The 19894-nt window shown below is 45.2% G+C and overlaps 1 protein-coding gene across 6 annotated transcripts in view; it reads right to left on the minus strand.

Moving 5' to 3' along the window:
* The window catches only part of SYNDIG1 (synapse differentiation inducing 1), a 74707-nt gene extending 60418 nt beyond the window's left edge, over window positions 1-14289 (minus strand). The window contains exons 1-3 of one of the 6 annotated variants that reach the window (XM_064647901.1): window positions 13900-13963; window positions 6024-6187; window positions 777-1346 (exon numbers count right to left, since the gene is read on the minus strand). In XM_064647901.1, coding sequence (XP_064503971.1) covers window positions 777-1256 — 480 coding nt within the window. In that variant the 5' untranslated portion in view covers window positions 1257-1346; window positions 6024-6187; window positions 13900-13963. Of the gene's footprint in view, window positions 1-776; window positions 1347-6023; window positions 6188-13641; window positions 13750-13899 lie in introns of those variants that run through there. The other 5 variants (XR_010428941.1, XM_064647903.1, XM_064647899.1 and 2 more) reach the window with 5 other exon arrangements.
* Between the last annotated feature and the right edge of the window lie 5605 nt (window positions 14290-19894).

A 19894-nucleotide genomic window follows, 5' to 3' on the forward strand; every position in this document is an offset into this window, starting at 1 on the left:
TCTTTCTTTTTACTCCTGTTTCTTCTCTTAATCTCTTTTCTTTCTTTACTTTTTCCTTAATCTCATTTGGATAACTTAAAACTGACGGGTTGTATTTTACTAAGCTGGTGTGTGAGTTGGGTGGAATGCTTTATCTTGGTTGTAGTTGCCCTGTGAACCTTTTGCCAAAATGCCTATTTTCTCACCAAATTAAAAGAAATCTCTTGGGAAATCATGTATTGCACTTTCTCTTTATGTGATCTCAAGATATTAAAGAACTAAAAGACTTTGCAATTTTGAGCCTTAAATATAAGTAATACTCCCAGTAAAGCTTGAGGTTTCAGGACTTGAGTCTTACAGCCAGTATGTAAAACATTCTGCTCTTCTGCTCTATGCCCAGTTCAAGTTAGGTGAAGGGAAGAGAAGATGTTGGCCTGCTGAGTAAGACAAGCTCCATGTGGGTGGACAGATGCTCCCAGCCCTGACCTTACACGATGTTTAAGCACATGGGTTTTCTTCAGTTTCTGACCAGTCCATTCAGAGGCAGGAGGCAAATGCTGATCTCCATTAGGGCCAGTGGGAATTTTGCCATTGGTAGCCACAGAGCTGGGACTTTACGCAACAAATAAAGATGAGTGATCATTCACTGTCTGGTTGGAGGAGAAAGTGATAGAGCAGACCCCATGCAGACTAGCTTACAAAGCAGCTGATCCCCTGCAGATCAGCTCTTGGAGGCTTAATCTCAAATATGCCCTCCTCCTCCCAGCCTTCCCCACATATCCAAAATGACATCTGACCTCTAGCTCCTGGAAATCCTCTTCTTCCTCAACATCATAGGAGAGGGTGTGAATCTTGATGTCATCTGCTGACAGATCGATGAACTTGCTGTCTGGGTACTCCAGGCTGTCTTTGGTGGGAGAGCGGTCCTCGATGAAGGTAGTTTCACAGCACTCCGAGCTAATGCTCTCACCCCACGAGCGCAGCACATTCTCAGAGTAAAGGATGATGTTGGGCCGGTAGTGAGACTCCACTGTCTGCTGCAGGATGTTGGGGTCCAGGAGCTGATGCACAGGGTCATTCCTGCCATTCTCCAGGCAGCTTGGAGAGGATAGGCTGCCCACTCGGTGACTCTGGTACTGTGGAGTCGAGTACACAGAGACCAGACCATCTCCACTCTCTGCCATTAAGTTCCTTGTATTAATTAAACCATTCCTTTTCCCAGCTTCAGTGATCTTATTGTGCATTAGCACGCTGTTCTGCTCAACCAAGCCATCCATACTAGGAAGTGTCTGAGGCAGTGGGACAGGTGGCCTTTATTTTGTTGTACCTTAGAGACAGTTCACACTGGGGCAGTGGCTCCCATTTTCCTGATGAAGAAAGGAAACCGACACCAAGGTGAGGACAAAGGCAATGAATAACACATCACGGCACTCAAATCAGCTCATCTTCCATATCATCTCAAGAGGAAATAATGCCCCACATATGTGCACACCCTGACCTAGTTCTTAGTTCTTCCCATATATGCCCACTCGGAGAGCGATAAGAAATGGCAAAAAAGACCAAAAAAAACCCAAACCAACCCACAAACCCAAACAAACAAAGAACCCCCCAAAAAATAAAAGAACTGTTTTCCGTTCTCAGAAATCAGCAATTGCAAAGGGCAGGCAGCTGGTGTGTTCAGCTGTCAGTGCCTGCAGCCACCCTTCACCCTTGGCAAGTGCTTCACTACCCTTTGGAAACCCATCCTAAGAAAAATAAGCAGGAAGTGTTCTTAAAAATCAACAAAAAAAGCACTCAGGGAAGGTGAGATCAGATCTGACCCAGAGGAACTAAAAAAAATATCCAGAACTCCTCTGGACAGGGTCTGAAATCCCCTGATTTGCTCTGGGTGCCCTACTTCTTCCAACTCCTCCGAGGCTGTTCAGGGCAACAGACTGAAGGGCTGAGATGGGGCTTGTCAGTGTGACCAACCCCATATAGATGCACCTAGAAAGCCTGAATGCACAGTCACCTGAGGCCCAGGAACTGGTTGCCTCCTTTTGCACAGGAACAAAAGCTCTCCTCTGTCTCACCTGACCACCAGTCTGCCTCTGTATTGTGTGGGCTGCACTAAGGCATGAGAAATCAGAGGAACAGATCAGAAGGCTAAAAAATACCTTTTTTCCAAGCCAAACACTTTCTCACCAGAATGCTAGTTTTTGCTAGTTTTCCTCAGATGTAGCCAAAGGAAAATGCTTTTTGAAATACAGATATATCTGCCACAGCAACAGTAAGTTCAGGGGTTTGTTTCTGTGCCTGACCACAGAAACAACAGAAATGCTCCTAGCTTCAAAGAGCTTCATACTAGATCCTCTAAGGCCAAATTAGTAAAGTAGGATTACCTATCCCCAGTGTGCTGTCTGGAGGAAACCAAGAATGACACATAAAAACACACATACATATGTATTATTTTTACTTGATGGATTCTCTCTATTTCCCTTTTATATCAGACAGCCTCTAACAGAGAAATGTCTAGGAAAAGCTTAATTTTATTTTCTCTAAATAACTCCAGACTTCAAATATCTGCAATCTCCCTTTTGGATGCAAGAGATATTTAAACCATTCAAAGAGCTGGTCTTCTGTTCTAACACTACCAGTGAAGCAAGAAACGTGTTTAACATACAAGAGAGCTTAACTCAGTATGCTCACATGTTTACACTCACAGCGTTTGGTTTAACATGCAGAAAACCCATTTTATTGTGTTGTGAAATAGTTAGTGCTTCTCCTAAGTGAACCACCAGGAAAGCTACACAAGAGAAAATACACCATGGTGGGATCTCGTGGAATTTACACTACACACGTCTCAGCCTCAAACCTGGGGAACCTGTGAGCAAAATTAAACCAATTTGCAGATGAGCTTGGAAGCTTGGTTTCACCAAGGGATTAGTCCAAAACCCCTCAATTAATTTGCATCAGATAAAACTGAGAGCAGGTGCCCTGCCTCTCCAAAGAAAACTCATTTCCATATGCAACCATGCTTGTGCTAAATGAATATAGGACCATGCCCTCCTCCTACTCCCAGTGAGGTAGCATCAGCCCATGTCAGCACAGAAGTACTGGTGTGAGGTGGAGCTGCTTTTGGAAGAAGTGAAGTTCAGCAGACAAGAGTGGGTGGGGAGGCCAATGTGCTGACATCGGCCTTAGGACTGGTTCTTGCAGAACAAGAAACTTCCATCCACTGCTCCCCACTGAGTGCTGGCAACTGGTATGATCTCCCGTGGGTTGCTTCAGAGATTATGTGGGACCAGCCACAACCTCAGTTGGGGAACACTTGCTGCTTTACCCAGCTAGGTATATAATCCAGGTACCAGGATCATTCTGCTGTGCCTCCCATAGCTTGCCCACAAACTTTCCACTTCTTCCTCCAACCTCTCCCAAAAAGCCAAAATGAAAGTACATCACCACTGCCAGAAGCTGAGAAAAAGTCCACAGCTAAAGAGTAAGTTCTCAGATTTTGCTCAGTTCCCCCTGAGCTGGTTTGGAAGATGTAAAAGACTTCCTGATGTGTGACATCAACAATCAACTCTGCTGAACCCAGAGAGACTTCATCCAAAACTGCAAACCATCTCACAGGCATTCTTAGCCTTGCCATTTGTCCAAGCAAACTGAAATGGTTAGCAGGAGTATGCCACAGATGCAGTAGAAACTGGAAAAAGATGCACAAATCAACAAGTCCCCTTCCACAAAAATGTATGAAGAGGTCAACAGTTCGCCAATGCATCAATGGCTGCAGCAAAGCCTGGGCCATAGGGGACAATGCTTTAGTACGCCAAAGTGACCTTTTGCCCTTCCAAGTAAACTACAGGGAGTTTCATAAGGCAATGCAACTAACTCACAATGGGAAAATTAGGAATTCATGCATTAGTGATAGCTAAAGGTTTCACTGTTAACAGTGGAAGTAAAAAGACCTCCATGCTATTTTAGTCTTACCAATACGCAGCAAATCCAGGAGCACTTCAGAATGTTACTGGAATGTCAGTGTCACTGTCACAGGACTGCCCCATAACATCCCTTACTCTTTAATGATCATCAGTTTATATGATGCAGGAGCCAAGTCCCCGGTTAAAAGGAGGCTCAAGACTCAACATTGTTACAAAGGTGATTTTGCTCCAAAGCATTTGGAGTTACTACAGACAAGACTCTGAAGAAGACCTAAACCAGGACTGCTCATGATACTCTATGGATATCTCTATCATCCCAAGAAACTGAGAACCACTACGTTACAGGCTTACACATCCTCCCCAATCACCCACACCAGCAAAGTGTCAGCAAACCATCTCATAGCCTGGCTTCAACCTGTGCCCTCTCCAGACAACACCTACACTGCAGTAAATAAGTTCCATGCCTAATCTGAGAAGCCCAAAGAGGAAAACTACCCTGTTTTGGCAGGTAAGAGAATTGAGCAGCATGAACACAATTGGTGTGGGACCATTCAGCCTATGGACAACAGAATGTATCCTGGCATCCTTCACTTTACTAGGTAGGATAGTGTTCCTCAGTCCTACCATGGATCTATCTGCCAGCAGCTTACCTGCTGTGCATTTAAACCAGTCTTGTAAACTAATCTTGCAGATTCTAAGTGACACCTTCCCCTAGGGATGGGGGAGAAGGAGAAGAAAATACCCAAAATGAAGCAAGGACAAGACAGGGAGATCCTTCCCCCACAGAGCTCATCCAATAATAGGGATAATGCATTGCTCAAGACATCTTCCTCAGAGTCCCACATAGCAGTGCAGTTAGCATGCCTCAGGGAAGGTCAGCAGAGAGATACATATGGCAGCATGCAATCAAGCAGAGTTATTTAATCCTAGAGCCATTTCAACCTGTAACTGGCTGGCTACTTCAGCTGAGCCCGACTCAATGTTCTCAGCCCCGCAAATGTACTGCTTAACAGTAAGAGGCTGATAAGTCTCTTATGCCTTTTGCTTATACTACCTTAACAGGGGGGGAAAAAAGGAAATAATAATTAATGATAACAATAATAATAGCAGTAATAATGAGGCATTGATTTTTCTTTTCTGGGTGAAATTCCTGAGTGGCTGGCCATTAGGTTTAAATCAATAGCATCTTGATTGCCAGTGCATTTTGATGCACAGCGGAAACAAGGTCAATTGCTGTCTAGGGAAACTAAAAAACAGTTGAGGTACTGAGATACTATTCATCAATGAAAAGGCAGGATTAAGAGCATTGTCAGTCTGTGAGACACTGGATTATTATATTAATTACTGGCCTGGACCAACTCAAGTGTGCATGGGGGGGAGGGGACAGGTCAAATTTCATGAAGGTGAAGTGGTGCCCTGGTCCACACCCCAGCCCCTTGAAGCCTCCTCTGCCACCCCCAGAGCAGCTGTCAGTCACTGGCACACTGGGAGCACTGTCCTACACCCTGTCCTGGAGCCCCAGTCTAGCCCCCATTTCACCTCAGGTGCAGACACCTGAGCATGTTTCTTGGGAGAAATTAATTACAGATATGCAAGGTGCACAGGTCCAGTGGGCTCAGTCTCCCTTTGGAGTAATGATACCCCTATAAAATACAAGAGAGACCTCAGCTTAATACTAACCTTCACATGAGTGAAGCAGCTGAAATGAGTCCCTCAGGTTCAGCTGGAGGTGTGACACATGGTCATGAGTGATGCTTAGGGGCAAAAGGCAGCAAGTGCTTCTGCAACGGCCCAGAGCCTGTGTCCTGCCTGCAGGGACTCCTTGGACATGGATTCAGTCACTACACTTTCACTAAGGGCTTTCTTTGACGTGACCTGGGCCAGGCTTGCATGCCTGTGACTCACAGGCAGGTCCTAAAATTAAGATTGCTCCAATTTCCAGGTTAACTGCAGCCCAGAATCCCCAGATGGCAGTGTGCCTGAGCAGATAACCTCTAACAGATCACCTGAGGAAACTGGAGGATGCCTTCTTTGCAGGGCTCCAATACTCAGAAAAAAGCCACTCTCATTACCTAGGACTACAGTGAGGTTTCGGAATGATGCTGACAAGAAAATGAAACTCACCAGAGCCCTCTCAATAAGAGAGTTGTTCAGTCTGCTCCAAGGTGCAGAGTTAATTTAACTGGTTTTATACAGGTTTCATCTGTCTGCACAGTTTCAATTTGTCCCAGAAATCAGTCACTGGTACTGAGGCTAACCAAAATAATTCTGCATTTTCAGACTTGAGGCTGAAATCAGAAGGGAAAACCAAGTTCCAACAGATAGTACATCAACCTTCAATCTAATGTTTACCTTGGGGATTAGAAATTTTTACCCAGGTCTCTAGTACTAAAAGTGAATCCAATAATTATTGTAAACTCTTTTCAATTTCTTGCGCTTCTTTCCCCCCTTTTTTTATTTTAATAAGAAGTGGTGACCAGTGCCAAGATATTTAGTCTGCAATGCTGTGGTTTATTAAGCTATCACTTGTGTTACAGCAGAGCCCAGCTACAGTAGCTGCAATGAGAGCTATGCTCTGCTGGGTGTTCTGCAGCCTCCTGCTCTGATGACAGTGGCTGACAAACTAATTAAGCAAAGGGTGTGAGACAGAGAAATGCCAGCAGCAGAGAGCACAAGGGGAGAACAGCTAAATGCTGTGCCCCAGGTTCTGGCAGACAAGGAGCAGAAGCCAGCTCTGTTACTGCCCATCATCCCAAAACTCCTTTGTTCTCCTGTGACCTGGCAGGATGTTATTTTCCTCCTCTTTCCATGGGACTTTACACAGCTCAAGCACAGCCTAAGGGTGTTTCAGCCTTCTGGAGATCCTTTTCACGTACCCAAAGTTCCTGTGTGAACAAGCAATTCAGGAACTCTGAATTCAGAAACCTTGAATTCTGAACAAGCAACTCAGTTGAAATACTAGGCTATGGCTGACAAGTCCCAGCCATCTTGTCATAACAGATCAGAAAGACACTCATCCAGCCAGACCAGGCATTACCAGCCCAACAGCCTGGTTTATTGGCAGGAGATGAAGGCAAGTCATGGTGATGCTGAAGGCAGAGTTCCTATCTGCTGTCAAGGCTTATGGCTGTACCTGCTGCCATTTCCTGCAGATCATCAGCCAGGAGAAAAACGCCATATGCTTCTGCATGGGGGTCTTGCATATCAGGGGAAATCTTTTCCCCATGAAGACAGTCAAGGATGGGAAAAGCCTGCCCAGGGAGGCCCTGCAGTCTCCATCCTTGCAGATTTCCAAGACCCACTGAGCAACATGGTGTGACCCCATTGTTGATCCTGCTTTGCACATGAAATAGAACTAGAGACCTCCTGAGGTTCCTTCAACTCAATTATCCTACGATTCAAATCCCTCTGATCCTTACAGATTCCCACCTGTCGCTCATGCTCCCAAAAAGACGTTCACTGCTCCCACATCCCTCTGCTAATCCCTCAGTGATTCTAAATCTAACACTGCATGGCAAGAAGTGGCAATAATGACCCTTCACAGGGCTGTGCCACCACCAGAAACTGATTCAGCCTCATGACTATCAGATTCAACAAAATGCCCTTGGTTTTGGTGCTGGTTCTCCCACTGCCAGGACAGAGAAAGAAGAGAGGAGAAAGCTTTCTTGAAGAGCAGGCAAGTCAAATGGTGAGTGCTGCAGTCTGAAAAAAAACACACCAAGAGAGGTCTGGGGGTTGCAGGTTTCCTGGCACAAGCTTTCATGTAAGAGGGAGTTTTTAATACCCAGTGCAATAGGCTTCAGCATTTCAGGTATTTCAGACATTTGTAAACTGCAACAGCAAACATGGACCTTTGCATGAGAGAAATCACAGGCAATAAATGGATCTGGAGAGCTGATTACAAAGTGAAATATTTAATGAAATGAAGGAAAAAATATTTCCCACTTGTATTTGTCTTCTTTGATTTAGCTGGGCTCATTAAACTAGGTTTTGTTTTAAGGGAACACTATATTTCAGCAGCTGAAATTCCTTTTGCCCCATTAAGTAAACTACAGGGAATTTCATAAGGCAATGCAACTAACTCACAATGGGAAAATTAAGAATTCATGCATTAGTGATAGCTAAAGGTTTCATTGCTAACAGTGGAAGTAAAAAGACCTCCATGCTATTTCAGTATTACCAATATGCAGCAAATCCTCTGTGAAATGTGGGCCTGTCCTTCCCTGAAGAGGAGGAACTTGGAGTACAGTGAAACACCCAAGGTCATGTCGAACAGAGTAGCAGAACTGGAAATAAAATCCAGGTCTCTTGATTGTCTGTCCAGAGATATATTTAAATGTGGAAACAATTACCATATGCGTATTAGATCTGCCTGAATAATTGATTGCTTAATTCAGTAGCTTAACCAAAGAACAGAGTGGGGGAGAAAAGAGGAATTACCTTGCATTGACCTAAAACATAAAATGTTATCCCTGCAACAAAATATTTCCTTTTGAGCAGATGGAAGCATCTTGTCTGAGCCAAAATGTAATGTTTTGTTTATTTATTTTTATTTGAACAAACTGGTTTTTAATTCAAGTTATCTCTAATTAAAAAAAAAAAAAAAGACATTCAGGCTTTTCTAGCAATCTTCCTTCCTGACTTAATTTTGTCAGCCTTGACTCTTTGTGGAGTTCAGTCTGAATTCACAACTTTCTTCATTGAATGACAAAACTGCACTTTCCAGATAATGAATAACTGACCTGACTAACAGCACCTTGCTCTGATTTAAAGAACCCTGCCTATTGTGGAAGGCACAGTGTAAAAACACCATAACACCTGTACGACTTATGGCAATTACTTTGTGAAGTGAAAGCAGTCAAAAAATCAGGCTCTGTGCAGTTTTAAGCACGGTTCTTTTGTGTCTTCTCCTTCTCTCCTGACTGCAAGTATGTACCCTCCACTCTGAGCCTGGCTATCTAATAGCACACAGAGCAAAGGATGCCACCACACCAGTTTGGATCACTGCATTCAGAGGCTCCCCAATACTGCAGAAGGGGATCACTTGACAACCCCAAATGTATCCAGCTCCCTTGTGAGCTCCCCTCATCCATTTCAAACAGGGGAGATTGAGTCATGAGGAGAGATTCTTGCTTTAAGACATATTTCTCCTAATAGAAGGCTAAGCTGACATTTCTTCTCCCTCCCTCCATCCAAAAAGCTTTTCAATAAAACTCTGTGATTATGCCCAGTGCTATAAAACTAACCTTCATGATATAATAAATAGACGCATAGTGAAATACCCTTCAGCACTGTGGTCAGGCTGAAGGCTGCCAACCTGAAGAGCAGAAAATTGTGCTGTCTTTCACTTTCAAAGCAAGTGAAAATAGCTGTTTTCTGGGGTATATAATTGTACCCCTAATTGTTCAGAGGGCCCTCATTGAGAAAAACTTCTGAAGTGAGTACCACGACTCTCCTGCATGGAGTGAAAAGCACTCATAGCCTCTGCCCAAGAGCTGCTCTGGCTTTTGGGGAAAGCTTGACTCAGACCCACACTTATCATGCCACGTTTTGGGCCAGAACAATCGATCTTATGGATTTAACCATGACCCATGTTTTGCAGAGTGAAGACTGATGCACAGTTGAACTGTGTGTTCCGTTGAGTGTTTACGTGATGGACAAGCTTCATGCTTAGGTGAAAAGATGCACTGTCTCAGTCCTCTTGGTCTCTATGCACAGTCTGGATAGTTCCTGAGAGTGAATCTAAATTTAAATATCTGGGAAAGGCTAAGTTATCACCAAAACCCTCTGCCTAATTTTAGTGGTGACTTGTGTTGCAACAGAATTTAAATTCTTCAGCTTAGAAGAAGCTACCTGATGCTCTGCCCTGTAGAAAGCCACAGCAAGGCCAAGTTCCTGCTGCACAAAGTAGAGCTTCTAAAAGAATCACAAGAGTCTCTCCCAGGAATACCAACATCACAGTATCACCTGGCCCTCTTGATCTGCCTGCTGGCTGACTCCAGTGCCTCCCCTTTGACCTAAAATCCCTGTTTAACTGTGTTTGTGACCAGGCTGGCCCACACACAGGAACATCCAAATGTGGATCCGGGACTGACCCTACTAACTCACATAAGTCTCATTCCTGATGGGCAGCCAAGCCCCCAGAGTACCTGATTCTTGCACACACCTTGCTTATCTGGCTCTGCTTGCATTCCCACATTGCATGCAGGAAGCAAAGAAGTACAAGATACCTGCCTCGCACTTCTTCTGCATGTAACCTACCAATGCTGTGCTCTAGGCTGGGACTTTAGATATTCCTGAAGCATGAATGATAACTAAAGAGATGACAGAACAGGAAGACAGCCTGGTGGTGCAGACTTGGTGCAAAATGAAGGTGTCTGTACTTCCTGCCCCAAACAAAGCACCCTAGGGTTGTAAGTCACTTTGCTCGAAAAATGCTTCTGTGATACTGTAAAATTGCTAGTGCCAGTTCATCAGGGCAAGGATGATTAAATAAAGCAGCCACTCCTGGGGCAATAAAATCAGCTGTGCTTCATCAGGCTCTAGAAGAACTGCAGAGCTAGGAATATGCTGTGGGACAAAACCTTTACAGAATAAGTGATTTAGCCATAGTCAGATTGGTAGCTGGAGGCAGACAGGGCAGGCAGGGAAACACTGAGCAGTAGCATCCATGGGCATAAAAGTAACCTTTACAGACCTTTCTTAATCCTGTACTCACCCCTCCCTGCAGAAACCAGAAGGGATATGAATAAGGGGGTGCATTAGACTCAGGGCATTGCCAGAACAAGACAAAAAATCCTATCACCTCTTGCCTCTGGGAGGAGAAGGAACGTAGGACCCTGGAGATTTTTATATGGGAGGCACAGACATTGGTCTGGCAGAATATCCACAACACAACATTGTCTCCATGATCTTGCAAGCTACATGGAGTTGGAAGAAGAGAGACTGTTTTGTTGCAAAGAGCACAGGAATGGGGGCTGGAAGGTAGGTGGATGGGTGATGCGGGGACACCACGTGCTGGGAGAGGACTGGATAGGACAATGCATGTAGCAGGGAGCTGCTGTGGGGGATGTCCTCAAGAAACACATCAGTCTTGTAGGACCTGACACCAGGCTGGATGTCTCAAGGAATCTGGGAAAGTCAACTCCCTCCTAAAGGAGCTGAACTCTTTGATTATGCCCCACCTCTGGCAGTTTTCAATGTCAGATTGGATGTGGCCCTGAGCAACCTGATCTAGTGGAAGGTGTCCCCACCCATGGCAGGGGGCTTGGAAATAGATGATCTTAAGGTCCTTTCCAATCCAATGACATATATGATTGTCTTCCAAGGAAATTATCCATTTGCAAACAGCATTTCAAATTTCTTAGTTCTTTCTGGGGATTTTAACGAGTCTAATCACTCAGTCAAAGCACATAAATCCCTGCTAGAATTATGCCAACTTGATGTGAACAGTCAGTTCAATCTTCTTGTGCCCCAGTGAACTAAAGAGCATAAGGACAAAAATACTTTACAGCACGGATTTGGATGGTTGGTAAATGAGGGAACTTTACACATTAAGGTTTTATATAGATACACACACACAGATAAACCTCTATAGGGATGCCATATATAAAACTGGGAGTGCTAAAGGCATGCATGGACTCACACCTCTCATGTACTGCACCACTACTTCAAAACGTCTTTGCTAGTCCAATGAAAATAACCAGTTTGTCACTCTTTTGACTTTATGATACCAAATACAAAGCACAAAATCTTTTGATTCTTAATTGCTACAGGTTAGACTAGCTCCACCTAAATCCTCAAGGTCACAGGCATTTACACGTGAAGAGGAGAATTTTGCTGTGATCCCATTACTCAAAAGTAGTTTCCAACTTTTACTAGAGAAAGAATATTGAGAAACAATTGATTTGATAGCCAGAGGATATATATTCAGACATGAATAGCTATGCTCACACACTTAAGACACTATTCACATTTGTCAAAGCAAAGCCACTGAACAAACAGTATTTTCCTCCTGTACACACCTCTGCAGTTCTTTTCCATTTGCACCATACAAACAATAACCTGTAAATATTCATCTTCAAAGTGAAGAAAACGAAATTTGGAAATCCCAATATGCAGTCTGCAATCTTAATAACCACACAGGCAGTATTAAAAAACTCTCCTGGAAGCAATTACAGCTGGCTGCAGATACGAATTTACGCTAGAGAAAAAGATAAAAAACCTTATCCAACTATGTTGCACCTTTTCTCTAATACTATCCTCAGAAGTAAAAGCATTTTAAATCCTGAGAGCAGCCTTCATCAAGTTAAATGTGTTGTGGTGGTGCCTGTATACACTACATACTGTATTACATCTTCATTTGTACAAGGAAGTACCTTCCCGTGCATGTGAGATTTATTCCAGAGCATACAGCACCAGTGGTGTGAGATGTCTGCTTGCCCACTTAATAAAAGGAGACTTCATTTAATTCCTACAAATGCATTTATCCTACATGCACCCTGGCATGACCTGTAGTTACCAAACTGCTAATAAAATGTCAGCTTATCCTGTAAAATCAGAAATGCCTTATTCTTAGGAGTGAGGTAATTTGAAATTAATATGGAGCATCTATATGCAGCTCCTTTGAAGATGATAGCTCATTAACTATAATTAAGAGTAAATAATTTAAATGCATGAATGTAGAAAAGTGCATTCTCTGTTCTGACTGCGTTTTATAATACAAAAAAATCCCCTGTAAGTATCAGTTAATGCATCATCTTGAGTTTAAGAATATCAAAGCACCTTTTAATTTTTGTTAATGCTCTGTTTATGCTGGATTAATGTCTAATTAATTGTAATTGGAATATTTAATCTCCCTGGAAAGTTCAGATTTTTTTATCTTCTTTCTCTTTCATTACACACTGAGATTACAGTCTCCCTCCAGTGATTTTGAACGCGCAGTTCAACAGATTGCTCTCCGGAGCAACTCCTGCCACTAGGTAGCTCCACGTTCTTAGCGGGGGTCAAACACCATCACCATTGCCAGTCCCATACAGACCCTTGCACCTCTTCTCCTGCAGCACACTCTTGACCAGCAAATACTACCAGTCCTGTTCCAGGAAGGCTTGCACTCTGAATTGCCAATTCCAGAAAGATTTCAATGCATTTACCAGGCTCTTCCTACTGAAGGGCTGACCCCCTTGCGGGATGCTTTAGTGATACCCGATCCAGAAGGATGGTGCAGGCATGAGGGACTTACCCAAGGTCAACCCCTCTCTGCCACCGAATAGCAGGGACCACTGCTATCTCCTTGCCTCAACCATCCCCCTCTCTCCAACTTATCTATCACTGCTCGCTAAGTAGAGAATGGGAAGGAAAGAAATTCAGTCTGGCGCCTCTGGAGCAGGATGGTGAGGGAACCGGTCAGCTGTGGCTGCCAAGAGCCCAGCATCTCTGCCGCCTGCCCCCCGGCTCTACGCCGCAGCCCGCACGGGGCCGCGCACCCCCGCATCTCCCCCTTCCCGGGCCAGACGGTGCCCTGGGCTGGCAGGGTGTCCGGGAGCTGGGAGAGAAAGATGCTCTGCCACAGTGCGCTGTAGGGGATTCCTCATGGGGAAGAGGAGGGACGGGAAAAGGAGGACCCCATGCACACTCTCCTATACAATGCTCCCAACCCACACCTCGCCATGGCACTGGAAAAGCCTTGTCCCTCCCCAGACCCCCAGCGGGTAGGGCAGATTATGCTAATTTCGACTCTCACCGGAGCATCGGAGAAGCTCCTCTGCGGGCGATGCCCCGCCGCCCGGCGAGGGCAGGCTCTCTCCAGTCCCCGCGCTCCCCGGGGCTCCCGCCGGCGATTCTGCCGCGGCGGCTGCGGGCGCCGCGGTGCTCCCGCCTCTGCTCCGTGCCCGGCGGCGCCGCTCCGGAGTATGCGGCGCGGGGACGGGGAGGGGGTTTAGTGTTTCCCTTCCCGGAGGGGATAGGACAGGATGGGATGGGATGAGGGGTGGTCACTCACCTCCCTGCAAGGTGACCCGCAGCGCGGTCTTCCTACTGTGGGCTGCCGGAGAGGCGTTGTAGCTCCGGGCCGGCGGTGGCTCATAGCCCGGCCGCGCCGCCCGCCGGCATCCTGGCTGCGGGGAAGGCGGCGACAGGGGGTGGCGGGGGAGCGGGACCGGCACCGCGACCGGCACCTGGACCGGCACCGGGAAAGGGCGATCGGCCGGCGGGGCTGCGCCGCCTGCACCGACTAGCTGTACAGTGCGCTCAACTCGCGGGGAAGAGGAGGAGGAGCAGGAGGAGGCGGAGGAGGGAGGGAGAAGGAGAGAGGCAGGAGAACCAGCCCTGCGTGGCAGCGCGTCCAACTTTCCTTATGCAGCAGGAACAGCCTCCATACCCTGGTGTGTAGCCCCCATCTCGGGGGAGTATGGCAAAACCCGCCCCTCTCTGCCCCCTCCCCCCCATCCTTCGTCCTCCTCCCTGGGCCTTCCTCCTAGACAGGGATCTCTTTTGTTTCCCACCCACCGGAGCTCAGTGACCCTTCAGAGGCATCGAGTCCGCTCGCCCCAGCTTGGCTGACCCTATACCTTGCCCTGCCGCAGAGAGCCCCCGGTACTGCTCCCACACCCACACAGGCACCTGCCAGCATGGAGCTGGGCACAGCTCCCCAAGGCGACGGGGATGCTCTAGCAGGTCTGAAGAACTTTATTTTACTTGTGGTTTATATTTTAGCGTAGTGACGAGCACACCAGGCTGCGGCATTGAGAGGTGTTCCCAGCTTTCCTAATAACTGTGCATAATATGCGTAAGCAGTGTTCATTCGTTCCTCTTTCCATCCCTAACAGGCCTGATAGCCAAGTCATTTGCCTAAAAGCTTCTCTGTCACCACTTCTTTCTAGATGCGTAAACATCCATTGCTCAAAGTGTTGTTAGGAGATCACATGCCCCTTTTAGAACACTGCTTTCCTTTGCCACGGCAGGGAGACAAGAAGATGTACAACCCTGGTGCATTTTGGTTGCCTCCACTTCTCTCCCAGGGTTAAAGCTGTTTTCTCTCCCTGCTTGCCTATTATTTGTTATTCATAGTCCCAAAATAAGCCATGCCAAATCTTTGCTGAAGGAGAATGTTCAAGATTTAAAATACACATTAACTAACTTGAGTCCATCATAGGGATTTTAAGCAGAAAATCCCTCCAGCCTCTGCTCTTCCACAACATTTCGATTCTCTTCCAAACTCTCACTTGTTTTCAGTAGATCCCAGTGGTATTTCCAGAACATTTTTCTCTCCGTCTAAATATCTGGTCCCTTGTTCATTGCTGACTTGCTCCAGACTGCAGAGAAAATGGTTTCTTCCTTAATGTAATAGGCACTGGGACAGAATGCATATGTAATCAGCAGAAAAAAATAGCCCCAAATTATGGTCACCCTTATTCTCTAAAGTATTTTTCACCTTTCCTTTGTTGAGAATAGAAGCCTTTAAATCACACTCATTATGGCTTTACCAAGTAAGACTTTTAGGAAAAAGACTATCTTTCCATTCTCCTTGTACAGGAACATAACTGTAGGGGGGCTGGCTTGCAAACAAAGGACTTTGAGATGCTACAGGGCAAATTTATCCGGCATTACTGCTACCGAATGGAGATATCAGCTCGCTTGGATGGACAGCAAAATACTGTTTTTTATTCCTGGTGAAATACAATTTCTTAGTGACCAAATGTATTTGTGAAATAGGAGGAAAGCCAAAAAGATTTGTTAGAATTCTTTTCTTGGAAGAAAAAAATGGCATTTATAATGGAGTGGGGAAGGGATCTCTGGGTCATCAAGTCAAATTGTCTTGCTTCCAGGCAGCCACATCCTGTGAGCTTGTTTGTTTCCTTTTGACACTTCCAAAATGTGGGGGCTTTCTATGTTGTTATCAAGATGAGGTTCAGTGACATCAGGGAAGTAATAATTTTCCCTAACACTGTTCCTCCATGTTTCCCATTCTCCCTGCACCAAACTAAGCCCATTCGTCTGGGAAGACCATGGAACTTTGTGTCCATGAGGAAATCAGGCCTCATTTAATTTAGTTGAATTTTGAAGCAGAACCAAGAAAATCTAAGTAGTGAAACAATTACAATCCAACAACCACAGTGGGTATAACTGTTGCTATTGACTAGGGCATACTTTGCCTTTTTTTCTTGTCAACCTTTTCTCTTGCCTAAAACCATACAAGAGCTTACCAATACTCTAACTGGAGTTAATTATGACACTTCCCTATTGCACTAAGATTGACATAAATTGGCCTATTCCTGATGCTGGAAGGCTAATGACTATGCCTTATTTGATTTTGATATTTGCAGCTCAGTGGTACAATTTGATTGTTGGAGAAAAGTTTTTCAAAGAGCAGTAGAAAGGGGCTTGTGGTGCAGTGAACTGCAGCAGACTAGTTTGCAATTTGGAAGTTTCTCTTCAAGTCTAGCAGCATCGCCGAGAGTCCTCTTCAGCACCAGGCTGTGCAGTGCACCCTTAATGCATTGTGCCAGCATATTTCACAGCTTCTTAGCAAGAGCTGTGGGTGGGAAGAAATCGTGGAGGTTCATGCTATGTGTTAAAGGCACTTTTCTCCAGAGCTGATGCAGATGCACCTCAGTAGGAAAGCTTCTGCGTAGACAAAAGCACAAAGCATCACACTGATGGAGAGCAGCATGAAGAGATGTTTGAAAGGGGCAAGGCAGGGGAAGAAAAAAGTCCACATCCTTTAGGTCTGATGGCTCTTGGAAGCTCATTGCAGCTGTTTGCCGTTCTAAGTGTATGTCAGCAACCTGCTAGGACAAACTACATAGCAGTCAAGGACCCCTTCTTGCTTTGATAGCAGGGATCTGAGTAATTGCTCCCCAGGGCCTCTGAGAAAGGCTCAGGTGCAACCTGAGCTCCTGAGAAGCTACCCTTCAAATACTTGGTGAATAATAATAACAAGAATAATCATTGCAAAGAGAAAACTGAAAGGCAAGGCTGCCTAGGGCAGAAGAAGAAGAAATGGAAGGGATGCAGGGCAGCCCATGTTGGCTTGGGAACCTCCATGGATCCTGTACTCTACTGCTCTCAGTGAGGAGCTAGGGATTTGGGAGACATCAAGACAGGATGTAAAGAAGAAATGCCACCTGGAAGCAGAAATTACAAGAGAAGTACAAACAGCTTTTCTTACAACATGGGGATTTGCAGAACTCAGGGAAGGGATGAGACTTTGCAGACATATTTCATTATAGCTCCAGGGAAATAATTTCACCACTAATTGCTCTGACCAGGGCTTTTACAAAGACTAATACTGACCAAACAATTGGCCACTGACTTCAGTGGAAGCACCCTAAGGAACAACACCTTGGCTGAGGAGTCACACAGTCCTGATCATCTTCCTGCTCTTTTCTCCGCTGTGTGCTTTGCATCACTGTCAGCAGTCCATCTGTGAGAGCCCTTGGAGTGAGAACTGCTTTGAAAGCTTCCTGGCCAAAACTGCATGGGAACCATCACAGAATGGGAGCAGGAGAGAGTCATGATCTGGAAACCACACATCCAGTGCTTCAGGGAAAGAGGGTGAGCTTTGTGGTAGCCATGAGGATTTGGGGAGCATCATTAGCTGGTGGATCTGCTGATGTGCTAAAATGCTCATGTGAGCTAGTGGGAGGAATGTTATGCTGTGGACCTCAGCTGTCCAAAATATGATAATCTATGATGTGGTGTATGCTCAGGACACCCCGAATAGTAAAGTGTAAAGACAGTAACCTGCAAGTGCATTCCTGGTCTCTAGGAAGAGCAGCAGCACCACCTATCACCAGAAAAAGGAGAGAGGATAGACAAAGTGCTACTCTTTCTCCCTGTTCCCAGTATGAGACTGGAGCCCAGGCTTTCTAGATGATCACAGAGAAACTTCCTTCTTCCAGCAGAAGAACCCAGCTTAATTCTTTTCCTCCATGCTTTCTGCTAAAGACTCCTTCTGCCTTTGTGAATGTCTCTTGATTTGTCCGTCACTGAGCATCTTTTGCTGCAGAGGGAATGAAATGTCACTTAATGACTCTAAAGCAATAGCTGAGTGGTAGACTGTCCCCCAAGGTCACCTGAGGCTCAACAGGAACAGACTGCAGTGAACATGAAAACGCTTGTTGGGTTAAGTGATGTAGGCCAGATGTGCTCAGCCTTAATAACTTGGGTGTGTGGTTGTGGAGTGATCTTGCTGTGGTACAGAGCTAGCAGGAGATAGAAGGGATGGAAAGGTGAAGGTCTGGGGAAAGAAGTGCTAAGAGCTGGTATTTACAATGACAATGAGCCAGAAGGAAACCCAAAATACAAAACCTCAGGTCTACAACAACCAATTGTTCATCATTCAGAGGGCACAACTAGGCTCCAGGACCCTGTGCTCTAAATTGTGCAGAGCTTTTGGCTTGTGGATCGGCACATAAGGGTTCTGTCTGTCAAAAATCATGGCAACATAGGTACTGGTGTGGTCATGTAGCTTGATTCTGAGTGTTGATACAGAGCAATCAGGAAGCAGCCCAAAGTTGTAATCTCTTCCTGCCAAAGGCAAGAAGAATCTTTCCATGTAATTGGATCCAACCCCAAAGGTGTAGCCAGGAGTGCTTTTAACTTTCTGAGAAACAAGAAGTGGTTAGCTGAAATGACTGAGCTGTTTGGGTGCTGAAGTGTTGATTTGTTTGCTGGTAGTTCTGCAATTAGAATAAAAATGAGAGTTTGGGTTAACCCAAGCTGAGCATTTTTTTTTCTTATTCTGTATTCATAGCAAATTGAAAAGGAAAAGATAGAATTTTTTGGCTGAGTGAATGATGTAACAAAGCTCAAGATCAAATGTTTCATTGCTTTGAACTCTTCTTTGCTCTTACAAGCTCGATATGTGCGCTTACTTGTAACAGGGGAAAAATATAAACACAATCACTGTCACTCTGCCTAATGTGAACCAAGAACGAGTGGCTGCTAAATATCATCTGCTAGGAGGATGAAGTAAACAGGTCTTTACATCTGATACTAAATTAATTTGGAAGAACCTGTTAGGAAAAGTGATACAGGACCAACCTTTTATATACTCAAGTCCTCAGCCCAGTCCCTGGAAGAGGTTGTCTTTATCTCTTTTGCTTTAGGCAAGTTACATGAATTCTGCTAAAGTGGCCCAATTTTTCATACATCCAGGAGCTGAGAGACTCAGAGTCTCAGAAAAAAATTGCATTGCTTTTATTTTGCCATCTGTGCCTCATCTCACTGCATGCAGTTCTAATGTTTGAACTTCTTGGGATTCTTCCAGGAAGCCTTACTGCAAGCAAGTGGCATCAATGCTTCCCTGTTTGTAAGGCAGGTCTTTGACCAGTTTGGGCAGCTCCAAGGGAGAGGGAACTCTATCATTTCTGTGCTGCCTTGCATTGCTGGCCTTCAGAGGTAGAGAGGAAAGGCACAGGTTAGTGCTAAAGAAAGATGCTTGGGCCTGTGGAGAAGCACTGTGTCATCCAAGCAGTGTCAATGGACTCAACACAAGTCATCTGGGAGAGCTATAACTCTCTGTAGTGGCTGGAAGCAGGAGGATCCTGTTATGACCCACCCCACGAGGGCGAGGCTAACCCAGGTTCTTGTTAATAGATCCCTTGGGGTGGATTACAGTGAAACAACACTGAATGATCAGTGTTTGTAAATGTACATATATGGGGTTTATTTTAGAACAGTTTGGTTGCAATGGAAAGCAGGTATGTAGTCATTTGGGTTATTATTATCTATACTGATATGGCAATATGAAAGCACTCAAGAATATGGATAACGGAAAAAGAAAGGAAGAGAAAGAAAGGATAAGAGTAGAAAGATTCATAATCAACACCCATGGATCTATGATGAGACTTGATTGTTGCAATTTAGTTGTCCATTGGCTGAAGTCGTGATCTGGATGCCTGGAGGGTTGCTGGTGGGCGGGGAGAGGGGAACTGGAAAGCTTAGACAAAAGTTACTAAAGAAGCCCTGCCATTGAGTCATGAGGTGCAGAA

The sequence above is a fragment of the Pseudopipra pipra genome, chromosome 3 (genome assembly GCF_036250125.1).
Source record: "Pseudopipra pipra isolate bDixPip1 chromosome 3, bDixPip1.hap1, whole genome shotgun sequence".
Classification (NCBI taxonomy): domain Eukaryota; kingdom Metazoa; phylum Chordata; class Aves; order Passeriformes; family Pipridae; genus Pseudopipra; species Pseudopipra pipra.